Here is an 18,557-nt window from a genome sequence, read left to right as displayed (position 1 = left end):
ATTATGAAATCAAGATTCCTTTGTTAAATAGTTTCAGAAATTTTCATCTTTTCCACTTTATAAATTTTATTCCTAAACTCATTTTTAAACTTTGTTTGTTTGCACCTAATTTCCATTCACAATTCGGGTCAAAAGGACAATGGCTAATATTCCGTGCAATCAATGCTAACAATCCCCGCAGGGGGGAACCGAGCAGTCAAGTGTCACCATCGGTACCAGTGCTGTCCCATTCTGCAAACTACAGTGGTTTGATGATTCCTTCACTCTCCAGCCTCCTGATTTCCGCCTATACTTTTGCCTGCAAGGCAAATGGGACCAATGTGGCCTTGCAAAATCTTGGAATTGTGTCCTGGTTTTGGCCACTTTGATACTCCAAAATCCTTCTCGAAACACTGCTGGGTATTTCACTAGAACTTCACTGAAGCAGCCATTTTCCACACGAAAAAATATTCACGCAATCAAGGTGAACTGTTCTCAATCAATTCCGCTCCAGTAGGCTTGGGCATGAGCCTTTTCACGACCATCAAGGGTAGTGGACCAACTGCATCTCGAAGGGACCAGAACCAATGCCGTACCCTTAGATTTGCAATGGTTCTCCAGTGTATGTTCTCAGTCTGGCTGAGATCTTGCGCAAGCTTAAAAGTTGACCTCCATGGTGACTGGGTGACCATTTAACCAAACGTTAATTTTAATTGGCTCTGATTTGGGTGTTACCAAGTCATTTAACTGTCTAACTCACATACAGGAGAAAGTTCCAGGGTGTACACTGACCTGGATACCAGCCAACCAGCTTTCTTACCGAAGTTAGGCCTTACAGGACTCCTTTGCTGTCTTGAGTCCACAGATCAGCAGCAACACTGATGGCTTGTTGTACCAGATCCTGAAGAACTGTTTAGCCACTTGGCTGAAGCTTGGCTTTGTAAATGCTCACCCCACAGCACACAGCTGTTCAGTATCTACAGGGACCTGTTCCATCCACAGAAGCCCAGGCCTGCTCTCAGAGGAACAGCTCATCTGGAAAGGTGCAGGTGACTCACAGGGTCTTAGTCCAAAACACCAAAAAGTGAAAACAAGTGCGAAAAAGAAAGTGCAGGCACTGAAAGCCAGAGTGCAAGCGCTAGGGCCTGCCACAAAATCAGAATAGTCCTTTCTCAAAATAAAACAAAACAGAGTAACACACAGTCTGCAACCAGCCATTGAAACAACAGTTCCCCAGTGGGAACTGAAATACACCAGTAACAAACTGGCTATGTAGATCAGTCAGTTCAGGAATTAGGTCCCCAAAAACAAAACCACCACAGCACACTGGCTGAGACCAGCCAGCTCGGGGTCAATCCTTAACTGAGGAGATCAGGAACCTTGTAGTTAACAAGATCCAACTGGTTCTAATCACTACATACCCTTAAGTGTGCTTTCAGGTGTTATGATCCCAATAGTGTACAAGTCCAATAAGAATTAAACTTGTTTGATAGACCTTAAGTTTTCTTTTTATGAGTCACTGAACAAACTCAAATGAGGCTGCCAATGTTCTATTAATGCAGAACATAACTTTATTATGCAAAAGAAAGCAATCAAAGTTCTCTATGTATAAGTCAAATCAAAATGATTTTAACACAACAACATTGGTCCGAACTTTTCTCAAGCAGATATTCAATCCCAGTGAAGTGTTACTTCGACCTTAATTCTTTAATTTCAAATTTAACTTACTCATTTCAGATGTAATGACCTAGGCATTACTTTCCATTTAGATCTGATGGTCCAAAATTCTTTTCCATTCTTGAAAACTTTCAACACAAACTCTCACAGATCAGAAACATCACAAATTAAAACTCTTCTGCTTGGGTGAAACTGCTCTGAACCTGAAAACTGAAACTGATCGTAACCTGAACTCCAACTTCAACTAGCTGTGTCTTCTGATCATTCGTTATTTTGTATGTCATGAAACTGGCCATGACATCAATTAACTTTACAGCTATCTGGCTGAGCTCTTACCAAGTCACATGCTTTCTTGGAGTGATATATTGATGTGACTTTTCCAAATTACTCTCTAACCTCTTTAAAAACAAAATTATTTTATGGAACTGAAACTGAAATCTGTCTTCCCTCTATTTTAAAAATCTGAATTTACAGATGATAACTACTGTATAAATATATAAATATATATAAATTTCTGTTATACAAGTTTGAACAGGTCTGGAGTTTTGGGCTGCTGCTGTATGAGGACAGCGTATCATCTCCAAGGGAATCTGATATGGACCTGCATTAACACTTTCCATTTTCATGGCCTATGATGGGATGAAGAGCCTTGTATAATGTTAACGAAATGGTCTAATACTCAATCGTTTTTCAGGGATTGATTCACTGTGTGGGTTGGTTTACTTAAAACAGTTAATCACATTATAAGTTGTAATGCACACATTGTAACAAACTAATCAACTTCTTTAAAAATAAAAACTGAAAGAACTATAGATCCTGTATAGAACACAGAACATATATTACAGTGCAGTATAGGCCCTTTAGCTCTCGATGTTGTGCCAACCTATGGAATAAATCTGAAGCCCATCTATTCATTTTCATCCATATGTCTATCCAATGAACCTGCAACAGTCATTCCTGTCCCTGCTCTATCTGAAATGGCCACAACATCGAAATCCCAGGTACCAACCCATGCCGCAAAGTTCACCCACCTTATTCTGGATGCTCCTGGCATTGAAGTAGACACACTTCAAACCACCTTCCTGCTCGCCGGTGAACTCTTGCGACCTTGAAACTATATTTCTGACCCCACTACTCTCAACCTCCTGGACACTGGAATCGCAATTTAGGTTCCCATCCCCCTGTCGAATTAGTTTAAACCCTCCCAAATAGCATTAGCAAATTCACCCACCCACCCCCGCCCAGGATATTGGTACCCCTCTGGTTCAGGTGTATATCAGAAACAAAAACAGAATTTGATGGAAAAGCTGAGCAGGTTTGGCAACAGCTATGGCAACAGAAATCAGAGTTAACATTTCAGGTCCAGTGACCCTCCTTTAGAACTGATGGCAGCTAGGAAATTATAGTAGCTCAGTTTGGCAGGACTTGTGATGCAATGGTAGTGTGTTTGACATGTGAGTTCAGGTCATGTCAGGTTCAGAAAGCTTTACTTCACTTTGCATTCACTCATTTTCTGCAAAACAAAACACTGAGCTTCCAGCTGTCTGCCACTTCAACACAACAGCCCTGTCTAACATCTGTCTCAGACTTTGCAGTGCTCCAGCAAAGCTCTGTGCAAAGTGGAAGAACACCACCTCATTTTCCACTTGGAGATTCCGCAGCCTTCTGGACTCAACATCCAATTCAATAACTTTAGGGCTTGAGCTCTCCTATGTCCTTGTCCCAACCCTCATATACCAGGCCTTGTTATCACATAGTCTGCTATTATACACAACCCATTGTTAGCCACCAACAGTCCCCATTAATAGCTATTCATCAACCCAGCCAGACAGTTATCCACTCCTTTGTCCAGCTGTTTATCTCTTTGCTTTCTATCCCCCACCTACCGTTTATTCCTTACCCCCCTCTCTACCCTACCTTTTGCATATAAACTGACATATTCCTAGCTACTATCAGTTCTGAGGAAGGGTCACTCGAATCAAAATGTTAACTATGATTTCTCTCCACAGATGCTGGCAGACCTGCTGAGCCTTTCCACCAGTTTCTGTTTCTTTGTTAATTGACTTCTATACTTAGAGACACACAAACAAACCAACAGGCAGAGTTACAACATTGTATACGTTCAGCACATCGAATTATTAAAGACAGACTCTCTTAAAGGCAAGCCATAGAACCAAAATCTGCCTCCTTTCCAAATAAAGGTTTAAACAGTTAAAATGACAAGTGAACCTAGGAGTCTCTGTAACACAAATAATTTGCTGATGCATTTGGACTCATGATGGTAATTTTAGTTGGAGGTGTTATAAGTGATATCAGCAGCAATATTATCTGTTATTGCCTCATCCAGATTTTCTTCCAAGGACTGCAATTACTTTTCTAGATTTCTTTATCCTGATGTACTGCAGCCTGGCTTTGTTACACTTGGTTATCAAGTGGTTTTGAATGATTCAAAACTTCTTGGTATTTATTGTTTTGGTTCTTAAGATCTTGATTCTCATTTTGAAACTACTGGTTTTACACATTGGATTTGTCCAAAACTATCAAAGTTTTAGCCTTCTGTCAATCCAGTACATTTTTTTTCCTTCTTACCCTGCTTAAATAACTGGTTAGTCTCTTCAGCATGTTCTTAGTTTTTTGCTTCCTTAGAAGCCTGGACGTTTTCAATTTGCTGCTTCAGTGGTTAAATGGTTCCCTTTGTATTCTTTCATTTGAACATCTTGCTGCCATTTATTTCTGAAAGGTCTTTTCAGAAAGTAGTTTTCCGCATCTTGTTACAGACACTGCGTATCCACATTTTTTTGTGGATCTATCCTATTTGCCAGCAGTGCCTTAAGCTCAGCTGTTTCTGTAGCTGCTCCTGCTAAGTCTGATCTATTTTTTAGAACCATGGAATCACTATAGAGTGGAAGCAGGATGGCGGCGGCCATTCAGCCCCTGATTTGGCTCCCCATGGAGTAATCCAGCCAGTTTGAGACCCCGCTGTAATCCAGCATTTCTACGAATCGATTTCCTTGAAGGGCCCCAAAACTGAATTTTGAGGAATGGTCACCTGACTCAAAACATTAACTTTGATCTCTCTTCACAGATGCTGCCATGTCTGCTGAGCTTTCTTAGCAACTTCTATTTTTGTTTCATTCCTTATTCCTTTCGTCCATTGTCTTAAACGTTTGAGAATCTACATTGTGTCTTAGTGCCCAGACCTAGTCACATCACTCAAAATAAGATCTATCCAGAGTTTGTTCCAAAACTTCCATGTTTACCTGTTCATGTAGTTCAATGTTTTACTAGTTTTGTTAATTACATCTCTCTAATGTTTGCACATAATAGATGCAATGCTTAAAACCCTTGGACTTTTAAGCTTCGATTTGACTAGTTTAACACTGTTGATAGTGTAAATAGGCATTCTTTCCTTCCCACTTGCAGCACTAACACATTGCTGCAGAAAGGTTTGTCTGACTTTCGTCAACTAATTTCTATATTCAATTCAACTCATTTTGCAATTCTAACCAAAGGGTCACCAGCCTGCTGTATTAAGATTAGGTTAGATTCCCTACAGTATGGAATCAAGCCCTTGGGCCCAACAAGTCCACACCAACCCTCTGAGGAGTAAACCACCCAGAACTATTCCCCTACCCTATATTTACCCCGACTAATGCACCTAACACTATGGGCAATTTAGCATGGTTAATTCACCTGACCTGCACATCTCTGGATTATGGGAAGAAATCGGAGCACCCGGAGGAAACCCTCGCAGACATGGGGAGAATGTACAAACTCCACACAGTCACCTGAGGAATTGAACCCGGGTCTCTGGTGCTGTGAGGTAACAGCGCTAACCACTGAGCTCTCCCCGTGTCTGTCTGTCTCTCCCTCTCTCTCTACCTCTCTTTCTGTCCCCCTCTCTCTCTCTCTGTGTCTATCTCTTACTCACTCACTCTCTCGGTGTGTCTCTCTCTCTGTCTAGCTGGCATCGAATGCATTGCTGCTCAATACTGGCTGCCTCACAGTCACTTGATGCTGCATTGAGGATTATTGTCTGGAGGAAGTTCCACTCCTAGAGTTGCTGGCCAATCTGATTGCCCAGATCATCTCTAGGATCCCCACCGCCCTGCAATTAAAATATGGACACTCAGGGATGGGCTGAAAATGTGTTGTTGGAAAAGCACAGCAGGTCAGGCAGCATCCAAGGAACAGGAGAATCGACGTTTTGGGCATCAGCCGCCCGAAACGTCGATTCTCCTGTTCCTTAGATGCTGCCTGACCTGCTGCGCTTTTCCAGCAACACATTTTCAGCTCTGATCTCCAGCATCTGCAGTCCTCACTTTCACACTCAGGGATGGGTCAGGGATTTCCCAGCACTTGTGTCAAGAACAAAGGTTCTGCCTTTATACTAAAAAACAGGGAAGTCATGAGCTTGAGACTGCAGATTTTCACCAGTTTATGCATTATGGCAGCTGAACAAACAATCCATAGTTTGCTTAAGGCAAACACAGTCAATCTGATTACCTTCATGTTTCACTTTTGCTGTCCTATCAACTAAGAATTCTTCCACCACTTCTCCTTTTTCATTCCGTTCTGCAACAAGTATTAATTTCACATCAGTAAATTGAAAATGAAGCCTGGGATTCTCAGCATGTATCTGTGAGAAAGATGAAAATACCCAGTGCCACATCAGTAATAATCTGCATTGATATAGCATCATCAAGGAAGTTTAAAAAAAGAACCACACATACACAGTGTATTCAAGCAAAAATATACTCTAACTCCAAAAAACCTCTAAGAAAACTTGGTCACTCAAATGGGGTTGAAAGAGCATTGACAAGGAGGAGGGAACTAACTAGAGACAGATTTCTCGGGAGGAAATTATGGCACTTTGTCAGCTGAAAGGGACAAGCTGAAATGGTGGCTGAGGTCAGCATTTGTTCTTCACCCCCAACTGCCACAGGGATACAGCAGCCTTCTTGCACCACTCCAATCCATGCCTACAATGTTGGAGAGGAAGTTCTAGCATTTTGACCCAGTGAAACTGAAGCAATGACAATATATTTCCAAGTCAGGATGGTGCATGGCTTCGAGAGGAATTTCCAGAGGTTGGTGTGTCTATGTACCCGCTGCCCTTGTCTTTCTAGATGGAAGCAGTCATGAGTTGGAAAGTATTGTCTGAGGAACCTTGGTGAATTTCTGCAGTGCATCTTGTAGATAGGACACACTGTTGATACTGAGTGTCGGTGGTACAGAGAATGAATGGTGCTGTTCAAACTGAACAGGATGCTTTGTTCTGGATGGTGGAAAGCCTAGAGTGTTATTGAAAGTGTATCCATCCAAGCAAGTGGGGAGTGCTCCATCAACAGCTAACTTTTACCTTTGTCAATGGTGGACAGGCTTTGGGGAGACTGAAGGTGAGTTATTCACTGCAGTATTCCTAGTCCCTGACCTGCTCTTGCAGACACTATTTATATGGTGAGTCCAACTGAGTTTCTGGTCAATAGTAACTCCCAGGAACTTGATAGCAGGGAATTCAGTGATGGTAATGCCGCTAAATGTCAAGGGGTGGTGTTCAGAGAATTCTCTCTCTTCTTATTGATGGTCATTACCTCAGATTTGTGTGGTGTTTTGGTGGCAAAGGGGCAGGCGATCTGTGATAATTATCCTGTAATGAAGTTTCAAAGAATGGTTGAGGCCTAATGGAATGGAGGAAGGGATGATGGAAAAATTAATAAATAGCTGATTGGGTTTGAATTAGCTGTATAAACATAAGCAGCTGGGAATCAAAGATGTGTGTTTGTAGCTAACTAAAATAAAGATCTCATGTCAAAGCGAAACTTGAACTCCTTTTTAAATATAATTATCGCTTACAGTATGACGTTGGCAGAAGGGGATGGCTGAGTCAAAATGTAATGTTTCAGGATATGATTTACCCACCACTATTTTCTGAAAATGAGTCTTTGACCAGTAAAAGAATGAAGTTACAATGTCGGCCCTGTTATTTCTTTACCAAAGAGAAAACAAGTGTTAACACTTTTATTATCATATAGAAACATAATAAGAATCAAGTGTCCGAGAAAGGGTCACCGGACCCGAAACATTACCTCTGATTTCTCTGCACAGCTGTTGCCAGACCTGCTGAGCTTTTCCAACTACTTCTGTTTTTGTGTTCCTGATTTACAGCATCTGCAGTTCTTTTGGTTTTTATTTGTTAAGAATCAAAGTTCTTGTGAAATTATAATCAGTCACTGAAGTACAATGAAGATTTGGAGAGATTATTAATTCTCCCGGACAAAAACCGATCAAAAATATGACTTAGTGACAGTTTATCAATGTGGTCAGACTTTGACAAATTTAGAAGGAATGAGTACAGTACTATGGAAGATGATGTAATTGAATTCAGTAAGTTGGATATAAGACTGTGGAGCTTCCTTTTGGAAATTTCCCAAACTGTGCTGGCATTTAATTTATTGGCAGTGCCAAAGTATCAGACAGACTTCTAATGTTGATCGGAGTTGTGACCACCTGATGAAGGAGCAGCGTTCTGAAAGCTAGTGCTTCTAATTAAACCTGTTGGACTATAACCTGGTGATGTGCGATTTTTAACTTTGTACACCCCAGTCCAACACCGGCATCTCCAAATCGTGACTGGAAAAGGCCGATTAAAATACTACCTAGACTCTCGGAGTTAAAAGGATTGGAAACAAAGTTAAGGAATTTGAGAGTTCCACCAGTTTCTGATTTGGGGATAACAACACACTAAAATCTTTTTTAAAATAGTTGAATCAATAATTTTGTGAGCATAAATGTGTCCAGTGAAATACCATTTATTGAGTCAACCATTGATGGAGAAAGCACAGATGAGACTCAATCTGGAAAATGACAAAGCTATGACATTTTGGAAAATCTGTGAATTTGCATTGTGTATAATCAGACCACGATGGTACTCCTTCAATGGAACATAAAGACTCTAAACTAAGCTTTATTGACATTGTGGTAGAGGTTTTGAAGGCAAAAAGCCAGTTCTGTCAAATTTACATAGGCAATTTGTCCATCCAAGTTCTAAAAAGTTAATACTTTCAGTAAAATCAAGAATAAGGGAAGACTTGTATGATAATCTCATGGAAGGGTAAAGTGATAAATGTGAGATTTGTAAGAAACACAGCCCATTGCAAGCAATTTCAATGAGCTGGTAGTTATGGATTTAAATGTATGAGATAAAGAAGAAAAGTATTTTCATTTGACAGTTTGTAGATTTAGGAACTAGATTTTGTCAGTCAATAATAATGCATAATAAAGATTTGAAAAAAGTAGATAATGTAATGGAAAGTTGGGTAACGACTGGACTTGGACACTAGAAAAATTTCTCACTGATAATGGATGAGAGTTTGCTCATGAATTTGGAGGAAGGTGTGTGAATATGAACATAATAGTAATGAATACGACAGCAGAATGTCTTTTTATCAAAAGTTTTACTATGAGAGGAAACATGCAGTGATGTACAAATTGGTTCATAAAAAATTGATAGATCGACCAATATGTTAATTATCATCTGCACTAATGTGGACTATACTTGCTAAGAATTGGTGGCAAACAGTTGGAGAATATGGTCCATATCAATTAGTTTTCTGTTGGAATCTGTGGAAGAATAAAATGTTTTGAAAGCTATAATGAAGGACAGAGTAGTTCGAGGTTTAAAAATTTAGTATTGCTAACGGCTAGTAAGCAAAAAGAAACCTGCAGCTTAAACAAGCAGACATCTTTTGGCCAGGATCCATGGGAAAGCAGATGGCTTGGGAAAGAACAGGCAGTCCCAGTGAACTGCACCAGTATTCACTTGCTATCAGTCAGGCCTGTTATTGCAATTTTGTAACTACGTACTGCTTGCTAAATAGTCACGCAAAGATTTTCCCATGTTTATGTTATTTAAAGGTTGTATTTTGAATCACTTGCTGGAGTTATTACCTATAATGTGAATCAGTACTCACTGCTTGCATCCTGGAACAAAAAAGATTGGTTTGGACAAAGGAATCATTTATCCAAGTCTCATTTCTGATTGATAAAAAACTTTAACAAATCCTGAAACTCCAAAAGGAATGCGTGATCAGCCTTTGGCTAGGGAATTAGTCCAACATTTTCCAGAGCATTTGAATGTACTGCATGAGGAGAGGGTCTCATTAAAGCAGTGATCTCAAAGAAATTGGCAAACGTTCATATATTTATTGGTAAAGATGGAAAAATAATAAGTGCAAAGCATAGGAATCAGACCGTTTGGGTACAAATTTGCATGTTCTAAAGGAGTTATGTAAAATAGTGAGGTACCAAGTACATCTCATAAGCAAATGTTGAGTATCTATGAGGATCAAACAATCACTATTGACAGTTTGCCTGAAGATTTGGCTTTGATAGTACAAGTGAGACCATTGGTCCCAAAGGACAAAAGCTTAAGCTGGATACTAACGGCAAATATTTAGCAGAATGGGTTAGTCAATGGAGAAATGTGACTATTATAAGTACAGCCAGGAAGGTCATTGGGAAATATAAACCCTGGATGAATGTAAACCATGAGGAATTACACTCATGAATTGGAAACATGAAGTACAAATATTGGAAACAAGAAAACAGTGTAAGATCAAACAATGGATTCGGGAATGAACATGCTGCTGGAAAGAGAGTACAAGCCATTGAAAGGAATCCTATTAATAGGTATGGATGTCAAACAGTAGCAGTTCAGAAAGAGACAGAAGGCAATATAGAGTTTGACAAGGAAAAACAGAATGACCAACCAGGAAACTGAAGCCCATGTGACTGAAAAGTCTAAAATGGTCAAAAATTCCAAGAGACAAGTTAAGAAAGGCTACCAAACAGAAACAAATGTGTAACTGGAGAGAATTAAGGTGCACAAAGAGGTATTAGGTAGGGGACAACCAGCCTATTGAGACTCATGATGAAACTTACAAAACTAAAGCAAGACTAGTGGAATGAGATTTCGGTGTAAAACTGAGGGGCCAAGGTATAATGATAGATTCGCCAATAGCAGGAAAAGCAATTCAGCTTTTTGGCTTTGTCGTCAATGAATAATTGTAAGTATAAATCAATTGATAATAAAGAGGGATTTCTGGAAGGAGATCATCTCAAGATGGAAGAGATTCTTTGTCATCCATTTACTCTGGATGTTATATAGATGTATATATGGCCTACAGATGTATATTTGACCTATAGATGTACATATGACTGACAGATATATGGTCCACACATGAACCTGAGGGGCACCAGTATCCTTGGCGGGAGGTTTGCTAGTGCTCTTTGGGGTGGGGGTTTAAACTAACTCTGTAGGGGCATGGGAACCTAGACTGTAGCTTTAGGGTGCATGACCTGGAGTGTAGGGAGGTTAGGAACATCGCATCAATCTCAAAGGAGGGTGCCTCTAAACAGGAAAGTGGCTTGAAGTGTGTATACTTCAATGTAAGAAGTATACGAAATAAGGTAGGTGAACTTGCAGTGTGGGTTGGTACCTGGGATTTCGATGTTGTGGCGATTACGGAGACATGGTTAGAACAGGGACAGGATTGGCTGTTGCAGGTTCCAGGGTTTAAATGTTTTAGTAGGGTCAGAGGTGGGTAAAAGAGGGGGAAGTGTGGCATTGCTCGTCAAAGATAGTATTACAGTGGTGGAAAGGACGATGGATGAAGACTTGCCATCTGAGGTAGTTTGGGCTGAGGTTAGGAATAGGAAAGGTGAAGTCACCCTGTTAGGAGTTTTTTACAGGCCTCCTAATAGTCCTAGAAATGTAGAAGAAAGGATTGCGAGGATGATTCAGGAGAAGAGTGAAAGTAATAAGGTGGTTGTTATGGGGTCTTTAACTTTCCTGATATTGATTGGGAAAGCTATAGCTCGAGTTCGTTAGATGGGTCGGTGTTTGTCCAATGTATGCAGGAGGGTTTCCTGACACAATATGTAGACAGGCCAACAAGAGGTGAGGCCATACTGGATTTGGTTCTGGGTAACAAACCAGGCCAGGTGTTAGAATTAGAGGTAGGTGAGCACTTTGGGGACAGTGACCACAATTCGGTAGCTTTTACTCTAGTGATGGAGAGGGATAAGTGTGCACTGCAGGGCAAGAATTATAGCTGGGGGCAGGGGAATTGTGATGCGGTGAGGCATGACTTAGGATGCGTGGCTTGGAAAAGTAGGCTTCAAGGCAAGGGCGTAATTGATATGTGGAGCTTGTTCAAGGAGCAACTATTGAGTGTCCTTGATAAGTATGTACCTGTCAGGCAGGGAGGAAAGGGTTGTGTGAGGGAGCCGTGGTTTAATAAGGAACTGGAATCCCTTGTTAAATGGAAGAGGGCGGCCTATGTAAAGATGAGGCGTGAAGGTTCAATTGGGGCGATTGAGTGTTATATGGTAGCCAGGAAGGATCTGAAGAGAGAGCTAAGAGCAGCGAGAAGCGGACATGAAAAGTCCTTAGTTGGTAGGATTAGGGAAAACCCTAAGGCTTTCTATAGGTATGTCAGGAATAAAAGAATGACTAGGGTAGGAATAGGTCCAGTCAAGGATAGTAGTGGGAAGTTGCGTGTGGAGGCTGAAGAGATTGGGGAGACACTGAATGAATACTTTTCGTCAGTATTCACTCAGGAACAGGACATTGTTGCCGATGTGAATACTGAGTCACAATTAATTAGAATGGACGGCTTTGAGGTATGTAGGGAAGAGGTGTTGGAAATTCTGGAAAGGGTGAAAATAGATAAGTCCCCTGGGCCTGATGGCATTTATCCTAGGATTCTCTGGGAAGCAAGGGAGGAGATTGCAGAGCCATTGGCCTTGATTTTTATGTCCTTGTTGTCTACAGGAATAGTGCCAGAAGACTGGAGGATAGCAAATGTGGTTCCCTTGTTCAAGAAGGGGAGTAGGGATAACCCTAGTAACTATAGTCCAGTGAGTCTCACTTCTGTTGTGGGCAAAGTCTTAGAGAGAATTGTAAGGGACAGGATTTATGTACATCTGGATAGGAATAATGTGATCAAGGATAGTCAGCATGGTTTTGTGAAGGGCAGGTCATGCCTCACAAACCTTATTGAATTCTTCGAGAAAGTGACTAAGGAGGTGGACGAAGGTAAAGCGGTAGATGTGGTGTATATGGATTTTAGTAAGGCGTTTGATAAGGTACCCCATGGTAGGCTACTGCAAAAAATACGGAGGTATTGCATTGAGGGTGAGTTAGAGGTTTGGATTAGGAATTGGCTGGCTGGAAGAAGACAGAGGGTAGTCGTTGATGGTAAAGGTTCATCTTGGAGCGCAGTTACTAGCAGTGTTCTGCAAGGATCTGTTTTGGGACCATTGCTGTTTGTCATTTTCATAAATGACCTGGAGGAGGGGCTTGAAGGTTGGGTGAGCAAGTTTGCGGATGATACGAAAGTCGGTGGAGTTGTTGACAGTGAGGAAGGATGTGTCAGGTTACAGCGGGATATAGATAAGCTGCAGAGCTGGGCAGAAAGGTGGCAAATGGAGTTCAATGTAGCTAAGTGTGAGGTGATTCACTTTGGTAAGAGTAACAAAACGATGGGGTACTGGGCTAATGGTCGGATACTTGGTAGTGTGGATGAGCAGAGGGATTTTGGTGTCCATGTACACAGATCTTTGAAAGTTGCCACCCAGGTAAACAGTGTGGTGAAGAAGGCATATGGTGTACTGGCTTTTATTGGTAGAGGAATTGAGTTCCGGAGTCCTGAGGTCATGTTGCAGTTGTATAAGACTCTGGTGCGGCCGCATCTGGAGTATTGTGTGCAGTTTTGGTCACCATACTATAGGAAGGATGTGGAGGCACTGGAACGGGTACAGAGGAGGTTTACCAGGATGTTGTCTGGTATGGTAGGAAGATCGTATGAGGAAAGGCTGAGGCACTTGGGGCTGTTTTCATTGGAGAAAAGAAGGTTTAGGGGTGACTTGATAGAGGTGTACAAGATGATTAGGGGTTTAGATAGGTTTGACCATGAGAACCTTTTTCCATGTATGGAATCCGCTATTACGAGGAGGCATAGCTTTAAATTAAGGGGTGGTAGGTATAGGACAGATGTTAGGGGTAGATTCTTTACTCAGCGAGTCGTGAGTTCATGGAATGCCCTGCCAGTAGCAGTGGTGGACTCTCCCACTTTATGGGCATTTAAACGGGCATTGGGTAGGCATATGGAGGATAGTGGGCTAGTGTAGGTTAGGTGGGCTTGGATCGATGCAACATCGAGGGCCAAAGGGCCTGTACTGCGCTGTATTCTTCTATGTTCTATGTTCTATGTTCTGGATGACTCTAGATTTTGACACTTCAGTAATATCTGTCTTGCTAAAGTTGGGGTGAGTTAGAACAGATCCTGCCATGACCTTTTAGCACCACGGGACAGCTTTCAGGCATGTTTATGATGCACATAGATTTTTTTTGTGGAATGGAGCAGTGAATTTGATAATGTCATAAGTGTGCTTAAAGCAGAACTTAAAATTGGAAGTTAGGCTTTTGGGGGCTTGGATTGGAAATTAGGCAGAATATATCAACAGTCAATTTGCTTCGGCAGAATTGTTTGGAGAACGTTAGCTCCATTGTTACTGGTCAAAGTAGGGCTTCATATAAAGGTTCATTTAAAATCACGAGCTTTCAGAATGCTGCTCATCTGTCAGGTGAAGTCAGAAAGCTGTAATACCGCGGACACTGTGAATGCAAAATCTTAAGTTTCTTAGTAGGTCTCTAGCAGCGTTTGTGAAGAGAAATCAGAGTTAATGTTTAGGGTCTGGTGACCACTCCTCAGAACCATGAAGTTGTCCTTTAGCTTGGGAAGCTAATAAGACCAGAAGAGTTGTAAACTGTACCTTAGTGGCAGAGACCTCTGCTCTTGGAGAGGCAGTAAATATGGCACTTTTCTTATTGAAAATATTGGAAGAAATTCTGAAAAGGGGGTCCGTAGCAATATCCATTAGGTGCCACATCAATGATAAGTCACAACATGATAATGTATACTTAACGAAATCTGAGTGTTGATATTGCAGCTTTGAGAAAGATGGAGAGAGCTCCAAACTGAAATAGGTAAACAGCAGCAGCAGCCTGATTGTTTTCCAAAGATAGCAACGGGTTCTAAAAAAAAACTATTGGATATAATGGAAAAAAGATGCTTAGAACTGAAAAAGGGGATATAATCTATTTTTATTTTGTATGTGTTGTTTTTAATATTATTATATTGATTTATCTAAAAAGAAAAAGGCACTCATCATCTAATATGGTCTGAAGGAGGACTTGAGACTGATGGAATGAGGGTGATGGATGTATTAATGAATTGTGTCTGAATTGGTTATTGGTTATATAGGGAGCGAGTAATCAGAGAACAGTAAGATTTATGGAGTGTGGTGAACTGAAATAACACTCACATAAAAAATGTGAACTTCAATTCTCCTGGAATGCAGAATATATTATGGAGTATAAAAACCATGACATGGGACTATAATCCAAAATTCCATACTAATGTTCTGAGAACATGGATTTGAATGTAACGGGGAACTGGAACTCCACAGTAGGCTTGTGACTCTCTGTCAAGGGCAAACCAAAGAGGTCAGTATTTCAGATATGAAACATGTCGCCTTAACTCAAAGACCTGTCTTTCGGAACCATTTTAGGAGTAATTTTCCTGAAAACTTTGGATTCTAAAGATGCTTGCAAGTGACAAAAATTGGTTCCGATTGTGAAGCAGTAACTTTTCATGTTTAGTCTAAAAAGGAGGTATAACCTGCCTCAGGAATAGCTGTCTGGCAGCTCTTGAAGCAGCTGATTGGCTGTGAGGAATCCGTTAATATTCATGCAGAAATTGGCAGCTCACTCCCAAGCGCTGTTAATTGTGAACAGGTGGACTAGATTAAATACATTGCTGAGGAATTCAATACAAATTTAATAGCACTTTTTAACTGGTCATTTGTTGCCCATTTTCAAGGGATATATTGGCATCACTGAAGACCAGCTTTCTTTCAACCATCCCTAATTGCCTTAGAACAGAAGGGCTGGGTAGGCCTTTTGGAGGGAAGTTAAGAGCCAACCAAATTGTGTAGACCCGACCAGGTGAAAACAGTAGATTTCCTTCCTTATTGGACATTAGTGAACCAGATGGGTTTTCAGAACAACTGATAATTTAATGATGACAATTAGTGACAATAGCTTTCCTATTCCAGATATTAGTTAACCAGACGTTTATTAACCAGAGTTAAATTCCACCAACTCCCATGATAAGAAGAATCCAGTCTTGAAAACTGACTGACACTAAAACAGAGTTTTCTTTGAGGAATTGAAGGAGGATGAGCTCAGCCATAGCAACACAGAGGGCTAAGGACAAGGAGGTGAGGAGGATGAGGTGACCTCTTCCTCCCCGTCCCTACTTTAGATCCAGATATGCCTCCTCCCCCACATTATGATCCCCAGTATTCCTGAACCTGTAATGTCTCTCACTGAGTCCCTGGGCATGTCACTATATCAAGCAGCAGACATCACACTTACAGCTGAAATGTGTCAAAGGAGCCCAGACATAGTCCTCTACAGAAATTTTGTTGACTTAGCACTGCTGAGTTAAACCCACAGGTGTCAGTTTTAACATCACCAAGTTCAAGCCATGGTCATCAGTGATTTGTTATGTGCTAAAGCCAGACTTTCAAACTAATATTGTTAAGTAACATATCAATTACTTCGCCATTGCTTCTAACCATTCACTAAAATAATCCAAATGATGTTGTTCTTAGGAATTTCTTTGAATGAATTATGATCATTGCTGTAACTGGAAGAAATCTCTCTTACCTTTGAAATCAAAGGCCAGTTTTGGTAGATTGAAGGGTATGTCCACCTCTTCCTTTCCTGAAGACAGAAAGAGAACAGACAAGGTTATAGCGTGGTATTGGTACAGCAGTAACCATAAGCAGGAATGGATGGAGTGCATAAGTATAAGAATGCACTCGCCAATAAGATTTAAAACAGGATTTAAAGCAAAATATTAAAAATAAGATTTAAAATAAATTTTTAAAAATCATCATACGTCTGCATGCAGCATGATTGGTCTGGTGGCATAAATAAGTGAATACGACAAAGTCTGCTGCATATATTTTAATTCATTTTATTGGGAAAAGGACATCACTGGCTGGCCAACATTTATTGCCTCTCTCTAGTTGCCTTCTTGAACTGTTGCAGGTCACCTGCTGTGGGTTGACCCCACAATGCCATTAAGGAGGAAATTCCAGGATTTTGACCTAGCAAAAATGAAGGAACAGTGATGCATTCCCAAGTCAGGATGGTGAGTGGCTTCGAGGGGAAGTTAAATTGGGTGGTACTCCCATGTTTCTGCTGCCTTTATCCTTCCAGATGTAAGTGGACATGGGTTTGGAAGATGCTGCTTCAGGATCTTTGATAGTTTCTGCAATGTATCTTATAGACTGTACACGTTACTGCTACTGAGCATCAATGGTGGAGGGAGAGGACATTTATAGATGTAGTGCCAATCATGCATGCTGCTATGTCCTGGATGGTATCAAGCTTATTGAGTGTATTTGGAACCTCACCAATTCAGCTATCTCCTGACTTCTGCCTTGTCGATGATGGATGGACTTTGGGCAGTCAGGAGGAGAGTTATCCACAGCAGTTTTCATAAACTCTGACCTGCTTTTGTAGCCACTGTGCTGATGTGGTGAGGCCAGATGAGTTTTTTGCGAATAATAATCCCCAGGGTGTTGATAGTGGGTGTTTCAGTAATGGTAACATCATTGAGTGTCAGGGGGCATTAATTACATTGTCTCTTATTGGTAATGGTCGCAGCCTGGCATTTGTTTGGCATGAATGCTACTTGTCAAAAAGTGTGGCACTGGATAAAGCACAGCAGGTCAGGCAGCATCCGAGGACCAGGAGAGTCAACATTTCGGGTATAAGTTCTTTATCAGAAATGTAGGGGTGGTGGGGGGGTGAAGGTAGATGGGATGACAATAGGTGGATGCAGTTAAGAGATGACTATGATGGGTCAGTGGGGAGGTTGGAGCAGATAGATGGGAAGGAAGATGGTCAGGTAGGTCAGGTTAAGAGGGCAGTGCTGCATTGGAGGGTTGTATCTGGGATGAGGTGGGCACTGGAGAGATTTGGAAACTGATGAAGTCAATATTGATGTTGTATAGTTGTAGGGTCCGATGCCAGAAGATGAGGTGTTCTTCCTCCAGTCAATGGGTGATTTGATGGTGGGGGAGGGCCAGGATTTGCATGTTCTTGGGTGAGTAGGAGGGGTAGTTGAAGTAGTTGGCCACAGGATGGTGGGCTTCTTTGGTGCTTGCAGACCAGAGGTGTTCCCTGAAAAGTTCCACGAGTTGGTGCATGGTCTTGCTGATGTAGAGGAGTCCACATCTAGAGCAATGGATTCAGTAAATGAAGTGGGAGGATGTGTAGGAGAATCTCTGCTGCATTTGAAATGATCCTTTAAGACCTTGAACAGAGGAGGAGGGAGGTGTGGATGCATGATTTGCACCTCGACTTGGAGGATAGTTCAATGAACAAGTAACAATGGATAGGAATAATAAATATTGAACGTTTTGCAGCTCTATGTCGTTGCTTGTAAATTTAAGTTTAGACATGCAATTTGAAGAAAAATGTCAGAGAAAATCTATTTATTTTCAATGTTCTTGTTGCAACAAAACAGATTTAATTATTAGCAAACTATTGGAACAGCAGGGAATAAACAACTAGAAATGCCAGAATAATTACTAATTTAAAACAATGCTTATTAAAAATTTTCATCTACAATGCGAACAAATATACTGTGTAAAAAAACAAACCTGTGTCATCGCTACGCTCCACGAAAGGGTTTTCTGTTTCAAGCAAAGACCTTTCTGTGAAATTGTAATTAAAGTAAATTCTGAATTTTCAT

At 41.0% G+C, this 18,557-nt stretch overlaps 1 protein-coding gene across 1 annotated transcript in view; it reads right to left on the bottom strand.

The window, feature by feature from the left end:
* ky (kyphoscoliosis peptidase) overlaps positions 1-18,557 on the bottom strand; it is a 113,236-nt gene that overhangs the window by 76,807 nt on the left and 17,872 nt on the right. Inside the window, exons 3-5 of the mRNA XM_072571712.1 lie at positions 18,466-18,519; positions 16,457-16,513; positions 6,163-6,231 (exon numbers count right to left, since the gene is read on the bottom strand). Of these exons, the coding sequence (XP_072427813.1) occupies positions 6,163-6,231; positions 16,457-16,513; positions 18,466-18,519 (180 nt within the window). The remainder of the gene's footprint in view (positions 1-6,162; positions 6,232-16,456; positions 16,514-18,465; positions 18,520-18,557) is intronic.

This window comes from Chiloscyllium punctatum, chromosome 6 (genome assembly GCF_047496795.1).
Source record: "Chiloscyllium punctatum isolate Juve2018m chromosome 6, sChiPun1.3, whole genome shotgun sequence".
NCBI classification, from domain to species: domain Eukaryota; kingdom Metazoa; phylum Chordata; class Chondrichthyes; order Orectolobiformes; family Hemiscylliidae; genus Chiloscyllium; species Chiloscyllium punctatum.
Note: the sequence above shows the minus strand (reverse complement) of the source record. Positions and strands in the feature narration are given on the sequence as shown.